This window comes from Mirounga angustirostris, unplaced genomic scaffold (assembly GCF_029215605.1).
Source record: "Mirounga angustirostris isolate CCGP_5_RB_7025 unplaced genomic scaffold, mMirAng1.0.hap1 SCAF_8, whole genome shotgun sequence".
In the NCBI taxonomy this organism is placed as follows: Eukaryota; Metazoa; Chordata; class Mammalia; order Carnivora; family Phocidae; genus Mirounga; species Mirounga angustirostris.
In genome coordinates, this window is record NW_026991716.1 from 98,415,382 (window position 1) to 98,433,259 (window position 17,878).

Sequence of the window (17,878 nt, forward strand, 5' to 3'; positions counted from 1 at the left end):
CACACGCTCTATTACAATGTATGACAATTTCCTCATCCTCTTGCCAACACTTGTTTTCCAAGTTTATGATAGGTTTAAAAAATGGTCAAAAAATGGTCAAAAAATTAAAAATCACCTTCATAGATTTTAATTTGCATTTCCTAAGTGGTTCAAGATCTTTTTATATTTAATAACTATTTGTATTTCTTTCCCAGTGTTCATATCCTTCATGCACTTTTTCAGTCCTTCTAAGTAGCTTTAGATATTAGCCTTTCGAACTGTGGCCAAACTGTAATTCTTTCTGCACACTGCTCCCTGACGTGTTTTCCTCAACTTAAGTGTTATTAGCCTCAGTTTTTTTTTAGTCAAATGTATCAATTGTTTCGTCTTTAGTTTGGAGTCAGACTTTATCTACTCCAATTACATTTTTAAGTCTCTTATAGTGTCTAGTACTTATGGTCTCACTTTCCCTTTCCAATTTAAATTCAATTCTTCTGGTGGAAGGTATAAAACTTTTCCCATATGACTATCAATTATCCCAGCACTCCTTAAGGAATAACCCTTTCTTCCCTCACCAATCTGAAATATTTATCCATTATTTCCAAACGTATATTGATATCTATCTACTGTTACACTGATCTTTCTCATTATACACCAGAACTATAGCTTCTCTATAATTTTATTTCTAGAAATTTTTGTTATTGCTGTTTTGTGAACAGGGTCCTTGTTCTTTCAGCAGTTGTTTGGAGGTTGTACCAAGTCACTCAGGCTGAATGTGCTTGTTTCATAATTCTCTTGAAGCTTCAGTTATACATAATGCTTGTATTTGTAAATAGGAAAACACAATGTAAATGTGCCCACGGAGGTCCATTATGATACTGAAACAGATGTTTGGTGTGTGCTTAGACACACTGAACAGTAATACATAGCAGTTAAGATGAATTACACTTGTTCAACAGGGGTAAATCACAATGTAAGAACCAAGTTACAGAAGTGTATGTATGTTATACTTCTTGTTTCCAACACTAAATATATTTCCTTAGTCCCTGAAGGACTGAGTTAATACCAGTCATAAAGGCTTAGATCCTGACGGATTTGTAGCAAGAATAAAAACATGGATAAAATATCCATGAACTCAGAGTAATGGTTACTTCTGAAAAGTGGGAAAGGGGAGTTAAATGGCAAAGTGTATAAAGAAGTCTTCAAACTGGTATATTTAAAGGCAAAAAAAAAAAAAAAAAACCACTTGAAGCAAATATGGCAAAAGTGAAAAAAAGTCTATTAAATCTGAGAGGGTACATGGCTGTTCGTTACCTAAATCCGGGTGCTTCTGTGAATGTCTGAAGTATTTCTCAACACATGGGCTTATAGAGTAACATCTTCCACATCATCATCTTCTGGAATTTTATGATTTTTACCTCAAAACAATCACTGTAGGTCTAGCAAAAAAGTAATTTCACTCATTTTGACAAGTTCCTAAAACGTTTTATTTTTTCTGTTGCATATCCTAGAGTTAAGTATAAATTACCCACTTGTCTGCTTTCTACCACTAGAATGTAAGCTGTGGGTGCAGGCATTTTTCCATTACCTTCAGTTGTATACGCAAGGCATTAAAATGAACAGATACTCAATAAATTGAAAAATAAACTAATTCTTTAAGTGTTTACTTTACTTCCTTGGTTTGGAAACTTGTGTGCAATAGTGGAACCTGGATGCTATGTAAAATGCAGTAAAAGGACCAGGTTTTGTCTAAATAGGTTTTATTTTAGACAGACGTAATATGAATACAGGAAAATTCTGATCAAACACAACCATACAATTCCTTTTCTACTTGGTACATAGTGGGGTTAGCAACAAAGTCACATATTGCTCAGTATGGAAGACAGTTTCCTTCTGATTATGATTTCTTCTTTCAATTCAGAATTTTCATTTCCAATTTTTGGGTATCTTTGGTGCAGCTCAAATATAATTCCTGTATTTCAATCGCACAGCTTGTATTATTAATGTAGAGATAAATTATTATAATGAGATGCCAATCTTCACGGGTAGTGACTGGCCAAACTATAAAAAACAAGATGGTAGAACTGCAATTGCATTAAGAAATAAGTACTGTAAAATACTCTTTCCTGAACAGTAAATGGATGTCCTTGAAGTTGTAATCAGTTATCTTTCACTCCTAGTGTATTCTAATTGTACAGAAAGTCATGTTATTAGCCCCCGAAAAAGGATTTCATGTCGTAATAAACAGACAAAAGACAATCCAAGTACAATTTTTTAATAAAGATAATTACAAAAGATGGAAAATCAGCTCAGAAAGGCCAATTACTTCTTTAATAGATCAGTTTTTGACATAATAACTCACATCAATTTTAAATACTATCACATAAAGCATGGTGGAGAAAAGAAATTTCGCTTCATAATTAGAAAACTCACAATAAAACTTGCCAAGAAAAACAAAAACAAAAAAAGCCATTTTGAAAATAAATACAGTCCATGCCAAAGTAGTATAAAATGAAGCCAGAAGTCTTCAAAAAGAAAAAATTTTTCTTCCCAATATTTTCTCACTCTTTTATGGTTTCTGAAATTGGTGAGACATTCAAATTCAAGGGTTGCTGAGCTGTTCTGATTTGGCTCTGTTAAAAGAGGCAACATAAAAAATATTAAGGTCCTGTAGGGTCATGCCCAGAAACACACGATAATGCCTTGTTTTTGGAGTACTAACTCCCTTAATCTTTCCAGTGATTTTACAATCTATTCCAAGTTATCCTACAAATGCTAGCACAAAATTATATGTGGTCAAGTATTTATATGCTTTCTGAGATAAAAACTTCAATAATGATTTTGCTAAACATAACTGCATCATGAATTGTGTTATGCTAGCCCAGTGTTTAAATTTATCCATCTCCCAACACTAAAAAAATTCACATATATAGAAACTAAGAGAACCATGAAAAGATCACATAAAGTTAAAAGCAAAAGGTCTCAGATACAATACATACAAGAGTACAAACTGATTTATGTGCAGTTATACAGTATTATTTCGAGTCCTTATCATTTTTTAAGGCAAGCTACGTAAGTAACAGATGAACAGCCAACACATAAACTGATGGTTAAGATGGCATATTCCCTTATGCACCAATATGGACTAAAATTTAGAGCACCTCATACAACTTACTGATGCTCTCAAGCAAGTTCAGTCCAGCACTTCTCAAAAGAATACACACATACACACCCAAAGTAAATGTATTTATTATTTTTATAATATATAAAAATTACTAGGATAAAGAATATACTTTACCCTTTGGTATCTGTTTTTTCACCACTACTGTCCTTGGATTTATCTTCTTCCTTAACATCTAAAAACAAAAATTGGGAAGAGATTAAAGCCTGTTTTAAAATACAAAATATACACATTTTAAAATATACTTGAAATATAAAAAGCTGTCATATACAATATTACTATTCATGAGTTCAGTAACTATAGAAGCTTTGCTAAATATGACAGAGGTTCAAGGGGTCAATGTGACAACATAAGTCCTGCCTTTCTGAAGTTCTGTTTCCCTTATACTACAATATTACAGCTGGGATATGTGCTGTGGAGAAGTTCAGCCTACAGATATGAGCACAGCACTGAGGGGGGTTGGGAAAGGCTACCACAGCAAGTGACATTTGTGAAGAGTCCTAAGAATGAACAGCTTTTGGGTGGGAAAAGGGATGAAGTAACCTGAACAGAAGGAAAACTTAAAAGGATTTCGAGGCAAGACAGAACTTTTTAAAAGATTTTATTTATTTATTCATGAGAGACAGACAGAGAGAAAGGGAGGCAGAGGGAGAAGCAGGCTCCCAGCAGAGAAGGGAGCCCAATGCAGGACTCGATCCCAGCATCCTGGGATCACAACCTAAGCCACAGGCAGATGGTTAACCAAGACTGAGCCACCCACGCACCCCAGCCAAGACAGAGCTAACAGTTTAGAAGGAAGAACTGAAAGACCACTGGGACTGAAGTATAAGATAAGCCCAGGGGCACAGTAGAGGCTAAATCCTCCTGCTTACACCACTCACTTTTAACCCAGACTCTGTAAGTCTTAAAACTTTACCATTCTAATAAAAATAAATAAAATGGTAACATTAACACTACAAACCCAAGATTACTAAAACAAATTAGCCCAAATGTGCTCAATTTCTTTAAAGAAACATGAACTGAAGTTGTGAAGCAATGACCTGACAATAAAGATATCTGATTATAAACATTGTTATTAAGCATTCTACATAGACATTTCAGGGGACTGGTCTCACTTACAATACAAAAAATGTGTGTGATAATAAGGATACTATGACTTTTTTTCAACTTCTGGCTTAATTTTGGATATGTAAACTTAGTAATTTCAAAGGGCCAAAACAGAACTGGGAAAGGGAGGAAGAAAAAAGAAATGGCCCCAACTTTAGGTTCTGATTTACAGATTTTTAAAAAAAGTTTTCTATGGTAGTATTTCTTTATGTGTAAGACAAAGGATTTTAAACAAAGAAGAGCCACCACAAAATAATTTTTTTTAAATTATCATTATCAGTAGCAGCAGTTTTGAGGAGCTAAATACTAAGAGATTAATCCACTACGAGGTCATTAAGCCAGATCAAAGGGTACTCTCATTTTTAGCTAGAATAGCAATGACAGACAAGTAGCACCCTAGTGAAGGTGCTTTCCCATTTGGGGGGGGGGGGCAAAAAAAAGCACAAAACAGCTAAAGATTTTTAAAATGAGAAGAAACTCCAAAAATGGTAAGAATATGTACTGATGGTGAAAGAAATGAAAAATACTAGAAAAGCCCTACAGCTAAAGCTAAGCCCTCCTTACCTCAGACATAAGTGGAATTTCTGGATGTCAATTAGTATGTAGCGGATTGGAGCCTTCATTGTGATACATTCAAAAGTTAAAATTATAAAATGGGGGGCGCCTGGGTGGCTCAGTTGGTTAAGCGACTGCCTTCGGCTCAGGTCCTGATCCTGGAGTCCCTGGATCGAGTCCCACATCAGGCTCCCTGCTCGGCAGGGAGTCTGCTTCTCCCTCTGACCCTTCCCCTCTCATGCTCTCTCTATCTCATTCTCTCTCTCAAATAAATAAATAAATAAATCTTAAAAAAAAAAAAAAATTATAAAATGGTAGAGAATGGTAGCCTACAGTGGAGTGAATCACAAGTAAAAGAACAGAACTGCAAGTGTCAGATATGCTGGGGAATCCTAACCTCTCTAGTAAAAAAGAAAAAAACTTCAATGTGACAGATATAGGGAAAAGGATGCTGGCCAAGTATGTCTGTCGTCTATTAGTTTTTCCACATGCCACAGGGTCAAAATTAACAGCCAACTAGAACTCATCTTCATCACCATTACTTATATACAGGTATCAGGTATCCATTCAATCAAGAAACACACTGTTAAGAATATAGATATTTAAGATACTGTGTTCCCTAGGCACGAGGAGCTCAATCTAGCATGGAGGCACATAAAATCCTGTAACGAGGCATTATAATTTATGTTAAATAAAATGACCAAGATATGTATAAGTGCTCTGGGAACTCAGATAAAAGGTAATAGATTCTAGTAGTAAATTTTCTGCCTAAAGCATCATTTTGTCATGAGACAAGCTAGCAGCATTTTTAAGTTAAGTTATGGCATCAAAGTATTATACCTCCCCCCTCCAACCCAGCTTCCAAATACCTTCCTATCTTTCCTCAGAGTTTTTATGCTTTCACCAAACAATTTCTGAGCAAAGTCTACTCTCTCAGCTTTTTCACAATGGTGAAACTGGTCTAAGGTTAACTCTTCTTTTGTGTCTTATTCCCATCAAATAAACTTCAGGTAGTTGAAAACTATCTTAGAATTTGAGCTCTGCTCACAGACTACAAATGGATCTATAACCACTTTGTCTTCTTACCCAATCTGTATCACAGTGTGGTGTTTGCTATTTTATGTCTATGTCAGCAAGAGAAGGTAAGAAGGTTTTCTGTAAGAGCAAATGTGACTAGTAACATTAACAGAGCTTTAAATAAAAAATTTAGAAGGTTAAGCACTACTTACCACATGGAAAAAAGTCATCTACCTAGCATAACCATCCCTTTAATACTTGTGCAACTGACTTCAGGATTTCATAAAAAATTGCAGTGAAGCTCATCTTAAAAACTTACAATTAAAACACATTTACCAAAAAATAAATCTTACCTGCTTTTTTGTCCTCTGTTTCCTTCTTGTCTTCTTCAATTCTAGCTTTCTTTGCTCCTTTCTTATGATCAGCCACATTTCTACGTCCTCCTTCTCCTTCATCCTCAGAGTCTGAGAATTCTTCATCACAAGCTATCCGTTTGTCTGATGCTCGAACTGATTAAAGATTTTAATAAAAGTTCACAAAGGCAGTTACAGGTTTTATAATTGTTACACACTCATGTAAAATGTACCAACCAATTTCCACATCTAAAAGTACAGGGTAACAAATGCTTAATAATCTTAAGATTAGAACTGAATGCATGGTTTGTTCAATACTGAAAATTTAGATTTGATCTAGGAAGAAGTATAATTCAAAGAAACATGAAAAACATTTGGGGAATCTCACCAAAAAAATTTGGAGGGAAAAACTATTTTTTACTAACAGGAGGTAGGGATAATGCCTTTACCTAAGGAGTGACCATTTATTTCAGAGCTAAAAGGAGATGTAGATAGACAACATTAAAAATATCATTAATATCAAGTATGTTAGAAGGTCTACACCACAAGAGATACCATTGTATTACAACTCTAGCAATCAATATTAAGTGGAATGAGAGGCTAGAGAATCAAACAGGTGTTTAATGTTATTGAACTCACTCTCCTTTGGATAAATGGTATTACTTTCCAATTCATTCCCAAATATACATTAAATTTTTTTTTTTTGAGAGCATGCATGCACACATGCATGTGTGGGTGGGTAGAGAGAGAGGGAGAGAGAATCCCAAGCAGGCTCCAAACCCAGTACGGGGCCCAACGTGGGGCTCGATCTCCCGACACTGAAATCATAACCTGAGCCAAAAATCAACAGTCAGATGCTTAACCGACTGAGCCACCTAGGTGCTCCTATATAGAGAGTCACATGAACTAAAAAACACTGACGCTCAAATCAGGCTTTAAGGCATAAGAAAGTTAAATCTAGGGGCGCCTGGGTGGCTCAAGTCGTGATCCCAATCCCTGGGACTGAACCCCGCACCCCGCATCAGGATGCCTGCTCTGCGGGGAGCCTGCTTCTCCCTCTCCCTACCGCTCCCCCTGCTTGTGCTCTCTCCTCTGTCAAATAAATAAAATCTTAAAAAAAAAAAAAAAGTTAAATCTATGTAAGATTAAAAATGGGAAAAAAAGGACAATAATATTAGTGTCCTCATGAAACATAACCCATAGCGAATTTCTTGGACCACTAAAACCTTTAATCTGTAGTGATATTTTTAACAAATCAGAAGAATGTAACAGAATACACATCAAGGCATTATCTTACTAGAAATTCTCTTGTCTGGATCTTCTCCATCTTCATCTCCGCTGTCTTCATGAACAGCATCTTCTGGAATAGCTTGCATCTGGACGCCAGGTGCATGAGGTAACATGCGTAAATTTTCAAATAAACGCTGTCTAAATTACACATGCAAATTTATTAGAAAAAATTCATTTCTTTTCAAGTTCCTCTTAAATGTAAGAGGAAACATTAAGCAAAAATTTCATCTTTTATCTGACTTAACCTATGAGTTGAAATAATAACATAAAAGCATGATACTTCACAGACTATCATTAACCCATCTAATCCTCAAAATTTAGAACGTAGGTTCTATTTCATCCCCCCATTTCAGTGATGAGAAAATATAACCTAAAGGCAAATTAACCTGCCAAATGTCACAAAACTAGTGTGTGGCAGAGAGAGAGAGAGAGAGGATACAAACTTGGGTCTGTGTACTACAATAGCTCTCTAAACACTTTGTTCTTGGAGATAAAGCTTTTCCAAAATGTTCCGAAAAGGAAAATTTCATGTAAAGCAAGAATGTATACAATTTACAGTGCCCTCTGAAACTTAAAAATCCATAAGTAATAGAAAATGGAAATATTTTTGAGCTATGAAGCCCATACATTTTATCTCAGAAAAAAACAAAGAAATCAGTAATCTTAAGGTTTTCAAATGCTTTTGAAAAAGACAAAGGAAACATCTGCTATATAAAAATAAAGATGAAATGTTATCAAATCATTTCAATGATCTCTTACTTTATCTTTTCCATATATTCTGGAGTGTTCTGGTTTGTCATGTTTGAAGGACTAATATGCAGTTTGAAGTCCGGGCCAAAATACTCAAAGTAATCATTATATGGCAATTCTATTAAAAACAACGAAATAAAGTGACACATTAAAAGCTCAGTTTTCACACAAACCCATGCACAAAATCCAGATTCAAGCTGTGAAATATTCCCCAAGAAAATGTTTATAAGTGACTGCTCTCCTATTTGTATGGTTTGGAATCTACTGTAATCATCCATCTGTCCACTTGTATATATTAACACTTCCATCCAATAAAGATATCATAATAAGAACACTTACCATTGGGAATCTCACAATCAAGGGCAACTGCAGTCTCGTATGTCCAACATCGAGCAACATTACGAATTGTGTATCCACCTCCCCCAAGCATCAGTAATGGTAAATTGAAAGTTTTCACAACTTCTACACATTTAGCATGACCTGAGACAAAAAAAAAGATTTGGGTAACAACAAATCTAAATATTTTAACAGTTTGAAAAATAAGTTTTAAAAAGATAATAAATGCAAACAAAAAGTTTTATTCAACCAAAACGGCTTTTCTAAGTATTTAAAGAATATGTAAAAATTTCAAGAAATTTCTAAAGTTTTTTAAATACCTTTCACACAATGATATATAAAACACAGTAAGATATAATTGGCTATTTTAACAAGTGTCCCTAATAGAAAAGTGAATTATACAACTAAATTAAGATTAAAAATATGAACAGAACACTTATCTTTATTAACATAGGAAGACATTATGTCGTATGAAGATCCTATGTTCATGTGACATTACATGGGGAAGAAAAGGTTACAACATGCACAATTTAATTTTACCACTTTTCCATATAAACATATGCAGACAAATTATGAAAAGCTATACAACAAAGTTTAACTGTAGCTTATCTTCAGGTAGCAGTACTATTAGGTAATTTTCTTAACTTATCTAAGATTATAAAATTACTATCTATTACTATAACAACCACTATTACTATTACTATTACTATTCAACAACCACCTATGTGTAGAAATTTGAATAGAAAGTAAACTTAATATAAAAATGAAATATTTCCTTTGGATAAATATGATTTTTAATAATTAATTATAAGTTAGTTACCAGTATTAGTAATATAGCAATCATTCAGGCATACAAATCAGTCTTTAAAGAAAAAAAAAAAACTTTCAATTATAGAAGAAATCCATGCTTACTGAAGAATATTTGGAAAAAAATCAAAAAAGTACAAAGAAAAAACTTTAAAACTCCATCATCCAAAGATAGTTTTTGAAGTATTTCCTTCCAATTCCTTCTGAGTTAGTAAGATTTAATGATTTTTTTCTCATGTAATTGTATATTTGTGAGCATTTCCACTGAGTATTCTTCAACTGTTGCACTATAAAATTCATAACCTAATTTCTATTACTGCTACTAGAAAAACACAGGCTTCTTATAATAGATAAAAACCACTTCGCTATTTTTAAAGACAAAATAAACAAAAAGTTAGCTTTTATAGACTTCTGAGTAAAGATAGCTAAACAAAAATACTTTCCTTCTTCTCAAAACCTGATAAAAATGAGTATAAGGGAATTTTTTAAAGGCTAAAACTGAAACCTGTAAAAAATGAAGAATGGCAGAGAACATACAGTAACAACATAAATGAAGGTAGAAAAGAGATGGACAAGAGGTAATGGGTTTCAAAAGACCTGAGAAATCTAAATTGAAGCTGGCAGAGGAGAAAACAGAATCAAGTTTAAGATCTGGGATTATAAATATCCTTTGTGCTTTATACAACAGAAATTCTAACAGTTGAAACATAGATTATTGTAAAAGTAAAACACTGCAGTTTATGATTATGAATGCTACTACTTTTAAGTATGAAAGCATCAAAGCATTCTCAAAGTGCTAGGACATGAAAACATACAGTTAATACCCATTTTGTACATTAGGAAGATCATGTCCATTTTGAGGCCAACAGAAGGTTTTCAACACACTAAGTTCAACGATAAGAAACTGCTATTTGACCACTGTTGACCTACCAAGAAAAGGGGCAATCAAGTTTGTAGGTTCAACCTAATAAAAGCAGAACAGATTATACCATTAATTCTAATGCTAACTGGTATAGAAGCAATCATAACATTAAATAAAAGACTTTAATATCTGGATTTAGTTATTTAATTCCATTTAAGTCAACAGTCATTTTAGGAAAGTTCTATTTGAGAATTCTTCACATCTTATGAGGCAATTCAATCCAAGCACATCCATTTGTTAACTGAAAATTCAAAAGCAAAACTACAAAATCATGTACAATATTCATTACTGATCCCCATATAACAAATTTTAAGAACTCACTAAAATTTCTACACTTGATCAAATTTAAATTTTTGGTGCTACACTCCTGATCCCCCAACACATCTTTTCTTAGAAAGCTATTGAGAATGTGCTCCACCAAAATGACACAAAAATTAAGAGCAAGACTTAGGAAAGAGCAATGGGGGAGGGAGGGCATATAAAAGAGAAGCAAAGAGCTCTTTTTCTACCAAGTCTATAAGGGATACTCATCCAAACAATAACAGGTCAGAAGGCTATTCTTCGAGAAAGTAAAAATGATGGAATACTTGATGCACCTCAACATTTGAAGCTATTTAGATACCGGTGGTTTAATAATGATTAAAGAGAAAGCCAAGTAATGAAAAAATTAGGCAAGAAAAACAAGTTATACAATAAAGAACAATTTGATAAGCCTTTAAAAAGTGCTTTAATGTTGATGACTTTGTAAACACTAAATGCCACACCAAAATTCTAGTATAATTACCAGATTTAAACTGTAAAAAGGAAGATACTGAAGAGTGTATGCATGTGTTGGGGACAAAGTGGTGAAAAGGGCTAAATCCCTCTTCTTCCATGATGGGAAGTGAATATACAAAGCTAAAATTGAAAGTAACAAAGTTTGGGGCACCTGGCTGGCTCAGTTGAAGGAGCATGCAACTCTTTTTTTTTTTTTAAGATTTTATTTATTTTAGAGAGAGAGAGAGAACATGAACAGGGGGAGGAGTAGAGGGAGAGAGAGGGTCTCAAGGAGACTCCCCGCTGAGCGCAGAGCCCAATGCAGGGCTCAATCACACGACCCTGAAAGATCATGACCTGCAATAAAATCAAGAATCAGATGCTCAACCTCCTGAGCCACCCAGGAGCCCTGAGGAACATGCAACTCTTGATCTCGGGGTTTTGAGTTCGAACCCCATGTTGGGTGCAGAGATTACTTGAAAATAAAATAACATAAAATAAAAAATAAAAATAAAATAAAATAAAGTTAGTTTGCATGGTACTTGGAGAAAGATAAACACCAAAAGGAGCAACCGAAAACACTGAAAATGGCTGCCTTGGTTAGGACTGCAAGCTTTATAAAACTACTCATGTATGAATGTATCAATAAAATAAAAAACCTAGTTTACTGAAACAGCATTAATTATAGTTATAAAAATCATGGGGCGCCTGGGTGGCTCAGTTGGTTAAGCAACTGCCTTCGGCTCAGGTCATGATCCTGGAGTCCCAGGATTGAGTCCCGCATCGGGCTCCCCGCTCAGCAGGGAGTCTGCTTCTCCCTCTGACCCTCCCCGCTCTTGTGCTCTGTCTCTAAAATAAATAAATAAAATCTTAAAAAAAAAAAAAATTATAGTTATAAAAATCAATTCCAAATGCATACATATATTCGACAAAAAACAATGAAAAATACAAAACATGTGCTAATACAGGAGGCAAAAAATTATAATGATAATTTTTACGGGAAGTTGTCAGAAAGCAAAAAAACCAACATGTTCCTGGGACTATCACCCATTAAACTGCTTACCTTTGACCGTCAGATTGAAGCAACCAAGCCGATCACCCGACAGCGAGTCGGCTCCACACTGTAGCACCACAGCACTAGGTTGATACATCTCCATCACCTTTGAGATAATCTATTGCAAGATAACAAATGTTAATATCTGTAAAATTATTTTAAAATTCCGTTTTGATTTTGAAAATAATAATACTTACAGGCTTAAATATCTGCCCATAGGACTCATCATCTATACCATCTCTCATTGGAAAATTGACGGCATAGTATTTGCCTTTTCCTGCACCAATATCCTAAAACACACAAACAGTTCTTAGAAAATGTTTCATAGTAAAAATGCTTGACATGTTTATTAAATATTTTTTTACAAGATTAAAAAACTAGGTAACAATATCCAATTCTGAATTCATCTTTTAGGTGAAGAAAGGAAGTAATACAGAATAGGTGTAAATTCCAATATTAATGGATTGTTTTATTAAGCTGAACAGAACCAATTCCAATTAATGTGTAATGGTTATTTTGGGGAGAAAAGAAATTTAACAATTAAAGGCAAAATTACATTAGGCCAAGAAATTAATCATGAACAGAATATGTAAAACTACAGAAAATAAATACTCTAAGCCAAAGAATTGTGCAGGACAACTGTCTCTATAATGCAGAATTGCTCTTGTGGCTCACATTCTGGTATAAGTTTATTTATGATGAAAGAAAAGCTCCTACTTTCCTCAAGTTTTGACAACTGCAGACTACAGCACCAAAATCTACTCTTTAATTAGGCTTGAAATAAATTTTGTTTCTATTTGTTGAATAAATTCCACTCTGGGTATTAGTACTTCCCAAAGCAAGAGAAACTGAGAGCTGGGTTCAGCAATACATACACACTTATAAAATACACACACATACACACACACACTACATATATTATTTGTATATATATTATGAATGCGCAGATGCATGTGTGTAAATGTACTGGAGTGCACACACACATCTAATTCCTAGAAGAAATGGTATAGCACAAAAATTGCTACAAAATAGTTCTTTACCTGCAACACCAAAGAATTGGCAGTAACGGATTCTTATGTCTTTTTTTTTTTTTAATATTTTATTTATTTGACAGAGACACAGTGAGAGAGGGAAAACAAGCAGGGGGAGTGGGAGAAGGAGAAGCAGGCTTCCCGCCAAGCAGGGGGCCCGATATGGGGCTCGATCCCAGGACCCTGGGACCACGACCTGAGCCGAAGGCTGACGCTTAACGACTGAGCCACCCAAGAGCCTAATTCTTATGTCTTTTAAGTTATGTCTCAATATACATGAATCTTTAGGATTACTAATGCTTTTGTACAAGTCTTCCTTTATCTCTGATTCATTTTAAAAAAACATAGCTTATTTTCCAATATGAGAGTTATCATGACCCAACTTCCAAGGAAAAAAAAGTAAGTGGAATTACCTATCTCCCCCCAACAATTTTTCTTGAAGAAATCTAAATGTTTATATATAACTAAATACAAACCATTCAGATGTGGATAAACTAAAGCATGGTGAATCCTTAAAATTCTGCACTAAAAACTAAACTGCTGGAATATACTCTGACATTAAGAGTTTAGAACACAGAAAGCTGGTCAGCACATCTCACTCTAGCCGAAAGCTGGCACCTCAGCTGCTGCCCTTGTTGCACCAAGCTTTATCCCTCCCGTATCTTATTCCTCAACTGCTCCTTTAGCATACCCTTTTTTCCTCTACTTAGACTCCTGAACTAATAAATGCAAGCAGTTTTAACAATGACCTGAGCTCAAAGTAGCTTTCTTTTCTAATTTAGAATAAATTGGTAGGTAGAAAGGGAATGTCTATTAAATTAACATCAAAGATACACATAAGTTTTATGAAATTCTAAATATAATTCCATGTATGACTCATTTTGATTTCCTTACAAAATTTGGGGGACACTTTTATAATAACCAAAGGGAAAATATTATGATGACATTTCATATAGTAAGTGTAAAATGTTTAGTGAGTAAAAGAGAAATTGAAAGTCATTCTAAAACCTTTAAAAAACACCCATTCTCCAATACTTTCTAACAACTTCAATCATAAGAATACTGTCAGAAATGAACAGAGGCCAGTTTCACCATTTCTGAGATTAACTACGATTATATTGAAAAGAGACTTTCTTTAAGCTTAAAACTGGGAAGGCTTTGCTGAATTTTCACTGAGTACAATGGCTGTAGACCAAGGAATTCTACCGGTCTAGAGCAGTGGTTCTCTAACGTTAGTGTGCAGAACCAGTTTCGGAGACCTGACAGTATGTTCCCGGGAGCTGCTGATACTGCTAGTTTGGGGGTCAAACTCTAAGAAATACTGTATGTAAGTTAAGACCAAGGGGAAAGGGGCGCCTGGGTGGCTCAGTTGGTTAAGCGACTGCCTTCGGCTCAGGTCATGATCCTGGAGTCCCTGGATCGAGTCCCGCATCGGGCTCCCTGCTCCGCGGGAAGCCTGCTTCTCCCTCTCCCACTCCCCTTGCTTGTGTTCTTTCCCTCGCTGTCTCTCTCTGTGTCAAATAAATAAATATTTAAAAAAAAAAAATTTTTTTAAAAAGACCAAGGGGAAAAGGCACTGAAGGAGCTAACAGGCATGGAACTGAAAATATACATTTGCAACTTTAAAAGCCACATAATTTAAACTCAAATAAATTAAACAATTGACCTTCTGTCCATTTATAAGTAAAGAAAGATTTCACATCACAACTCTTACTGAAAGAGCACCATCTTGTGGTCAAATAAAAAAACCACACATACTTGAAAAATAAGGCCACTCTTCAAACTTCTGGTGGCTAAGTAGCTCTAACTACATACCACAGATATGAAAAATAACCTTAATAAAATAACTTAGAATACTGAATGCCATGATAAGAGAAATTTCCCATATAATCCAGGCTGAATTAAAAAAGGCTATTTAAATTTTTGAATAAATTTCAACATGTACATAGTCTGGTTCAAGAAAAACAAGCGAAGCAAAAAAACTTCAGGAACTTTGTACAAACAAGATTTGACCAGTGATTTTCACATTCATACAATAAAAAAGCACTAAATGGAAGAAGATAACAGAAATATAAAAGAAATAAATGCACTTAATGTAACAGGCAGGCAGGATAAGCTATGGTATTCTTTCTCTCTCCAAATGATATAGACTACAAATTTCAGAAGCCTAAGGAAGAAGAGATTAAAATTAGGCCTATTAAATCAAGACTGATTATAAAAGGAGGGCAAGTACAAGAACCTAAAAGATTTAGTTATTTTCTTCTACCAATTTTTACAATCAACAGCAATGTTGGCTACTATCAAGTAGGTTTTGAAGATGCAAATAAACATCTAGAAAATTTCTTTGTGCTTCAGGGATGTTCAAAAATAATTACTCAACCAAAGAAAATGGCTGAGCAAAAAAAAAAAAATCCTCTCAGTTATCACTAAATTTTTGCTTATAGTCAACAAAAGTGAACTCTAGCAAATGTTTTATAGCATGTAAAATGACTCAATTCTGCATACAAGTTTCAAATGAGTAACTCAAGAACAGTATTAGTTTAGATAGATTATTAGCTTCCTCAGGTCTCCTAATATTTATATCATAATTCTTATTCAGACTGAAGTTCAGTCTTACCCTCAAGTCTCCTGTTCCAGGAAAGTATTCCCCATATTTATGGAATGATACAGTCATTACACGATCTGTCGTATAAAAAGCTTCTTCAACACCATCACCATGATGGATATCAATATCAATATATAGGACTCTCTGATGATACCTGAAAACGAAGCCATCAGTTAACTTTTTAAAAGGTTTTAAAAGATGGGAAGAGCCACCATGGGTTCAGAAAACCTATTTTTGAGCTCTTGCATTTCAGAATGTTTAATCCCCTTTCTTACTTTATTTCCAGCCTAAGAGACCATTCAAATATCTAAAGTTACAGGTTTGAGCCTTAGATCTTTAAGTCCTCCCTTGGCCCCAAACTAGGTAAGAAAATGTATTTACTCTCCCCGTGAAATCTGTCCAGTTCTACATGTTTTAAAAACATACTACATGTTTCTATATATTAACAACTGAAGATTATACAGTACTTACAGGATTACTTTAAAACATCTCTCTAGTAAATTTTCAGTATTATAAAAGTGGTTGGCAATTTATGGTGCATAGCCCAAATCTGAGCAAGAGTCTTTTTGTAAAGCCTTGAGGTAAGAATAGTTTTTACATTTTTAAATCACTGAAAAGTAAAATTAAAACAAGAGTATTTCATATGTGACAAGGGAAATGCAAATTTCAACGTCCATAAATAGTTACCGAAACATGGCCATGCTTATTTGTTTATAAATTATCTATGGCTTGTTTTGTGCTTTCAACTGCAAAGTAGAGTAGTTGTGACAGAAACCACAGCTGGTACTTTCATCACTTCCTCGTGCTGCCTGGAACGCTACAAATTGCTGTGATGCAGTTATAGCTTGAATGCGTTTTAAGAGCCATGTATATCACCATACTGTGACATCTTATTACCATGTCAAAACAAGAGAAAAGGAAATGAACTTTGAATGTCACACTTTTATGGCATGGTGAACTGAGGATTATTTTGTTATTAAATTAAATGGCAGAGCTTTCTGTGTTTATTATATAAAGATACCACCACTATGTTAAAAGAAAATAATATAAACTGACATTATCAAACTAAGAACTCATTAGAATATTCTCAACTCACAGGAAAGCACCATTCAGCAGTTACGGAAAAAAAAAAAAGCAGAATGTCTCATCATAGTAGACTTTCTTCACAAAAATAATAAAAAAGCTGTTAGCCAAATAAGTTTCTGAGTGTTTCATAAGTGGCTTATCAATAGTCAATTAATTAAATCATGATTGATCACACCACTTAAAGAAATATATCTAGACAAATTAAGTTAAAACGTGTTTAAGGCTATAAGCATGTGGGCAAGAACCACTTCTGAGAGATGAAAATACAAGAACCAAAATCAACAGTGAATTAAAAACCAAGGCAAATAATTTCAAGTGGTTTTCCTTGGCTCTCATTGAGTTAACTGAAACATTTTAGCTGTTTATCTGAGGAGTCAAAACCAAATTTTAAATGATGGAAAAATAAGCCTCTATAAACAGTATGCATAGAATAACTAGAGGCAAGAACATTTCTGATACCGAGAAAAAACTAAATCACTACATTCTGAAGTGGAATCTGCTAAGACATGTTACAACTGATAATGGTTAAAAAAAAAAAAAAAAAAAACTTGGTAAATTTCAATTCCTAAGTCCCTCTATAGATCTCTCTCAAACTGCAGTCAAGGAACCTTAAAACTAACTCCTTTAGTAATTTAGACATAATTATACCCATTAGTAGAGAACAAAGGCCATTCCATGTGGAAACTAGGCAATTGGCTAGACTCATTCAATGAACCAATTTCCTTTAACACAAGGTTTCAAATTTTGCCTTCAAAAGTTAAAACTTACAAAATGTTAAAACATAAACTTCCAGGACCCTGTCATCTCTCATTAGTTGAAACTGTAACTCAAATCTAAATCTCCAAACTACTTCTAGTCTTTTTAAAAAGAGTATTTAATGGGAGTTTTAAACATGTATATGCACTTCTCATTCTTATTAATCCAAGGAATGGGAAAATGTCCTGTATTTCTACAACCATTTGTAATAAATCCATAGAAGACTCACCACTGAACTACTTTTAACCTACTGTTTCTTTGATATTTTTTTAAAGGCTATAGATTTATATTGT

General features: G+C 34.2%; 1 protein-coding gene across 5 annotated transcripts in view; it reads right to left on the reverse strand.

Moving 5' to 3' along the window:
- Positions 1 to 2,233: 2,233 nt before the first annotated feature.
- The window catches only part of HDAC2 (histone deacetylase 2), a 30,491-nt gene continuing 14,846 nt past the window's right edge, over positions 2,234 to 17,878 (reverse strand). For all 5 annotated transcript variants that reach the window (XM_064598023.1, XM_045865355.3, XM_064598021.1 and 2 more), the window contains 9 exons: positions 15,756 to 15,897; positions 12,305 to 12,397; positions 12,117 to 12,225; positions 8,572 to 8,712; positions 8,242 to 8,350; positions 7,490 to 7,620; positions 6,193 to 6,348; positions 3,278 to 3,335; positions 2,234 to 2,612 (listed from right to left, as the gene is read on the reverse strand). In XM_064598023.1, coding sequence (XP_064454093.1) covers positions 2,582 to 2,612; positions 3,278 to 3,335; positions 6,193 to 6,348; positions 7,490 to 7,620; positions 8,242 to 8,350; positions 8,572 to 8,712; positions 12,117 to 12,225; positions 12,305 to 12,397; positions 15,756 to 15,897 — 970 coding nt within the window. In that variant the 3' untranslated portion in view covers positions 2,234 to 2,581. The remainder of the gene's footprint in view (positions 2,613 to 3,277; positions 3,336 to 6,192; positions 6,349 to 7,489; positions 7,621 to 8,241; positions 8,351 to 8,571; positions 8,713 to 12,116; positions 12,226 to 12,304; positions 12,398 to 15,755; positions 15,898 to 17,878) is intronic.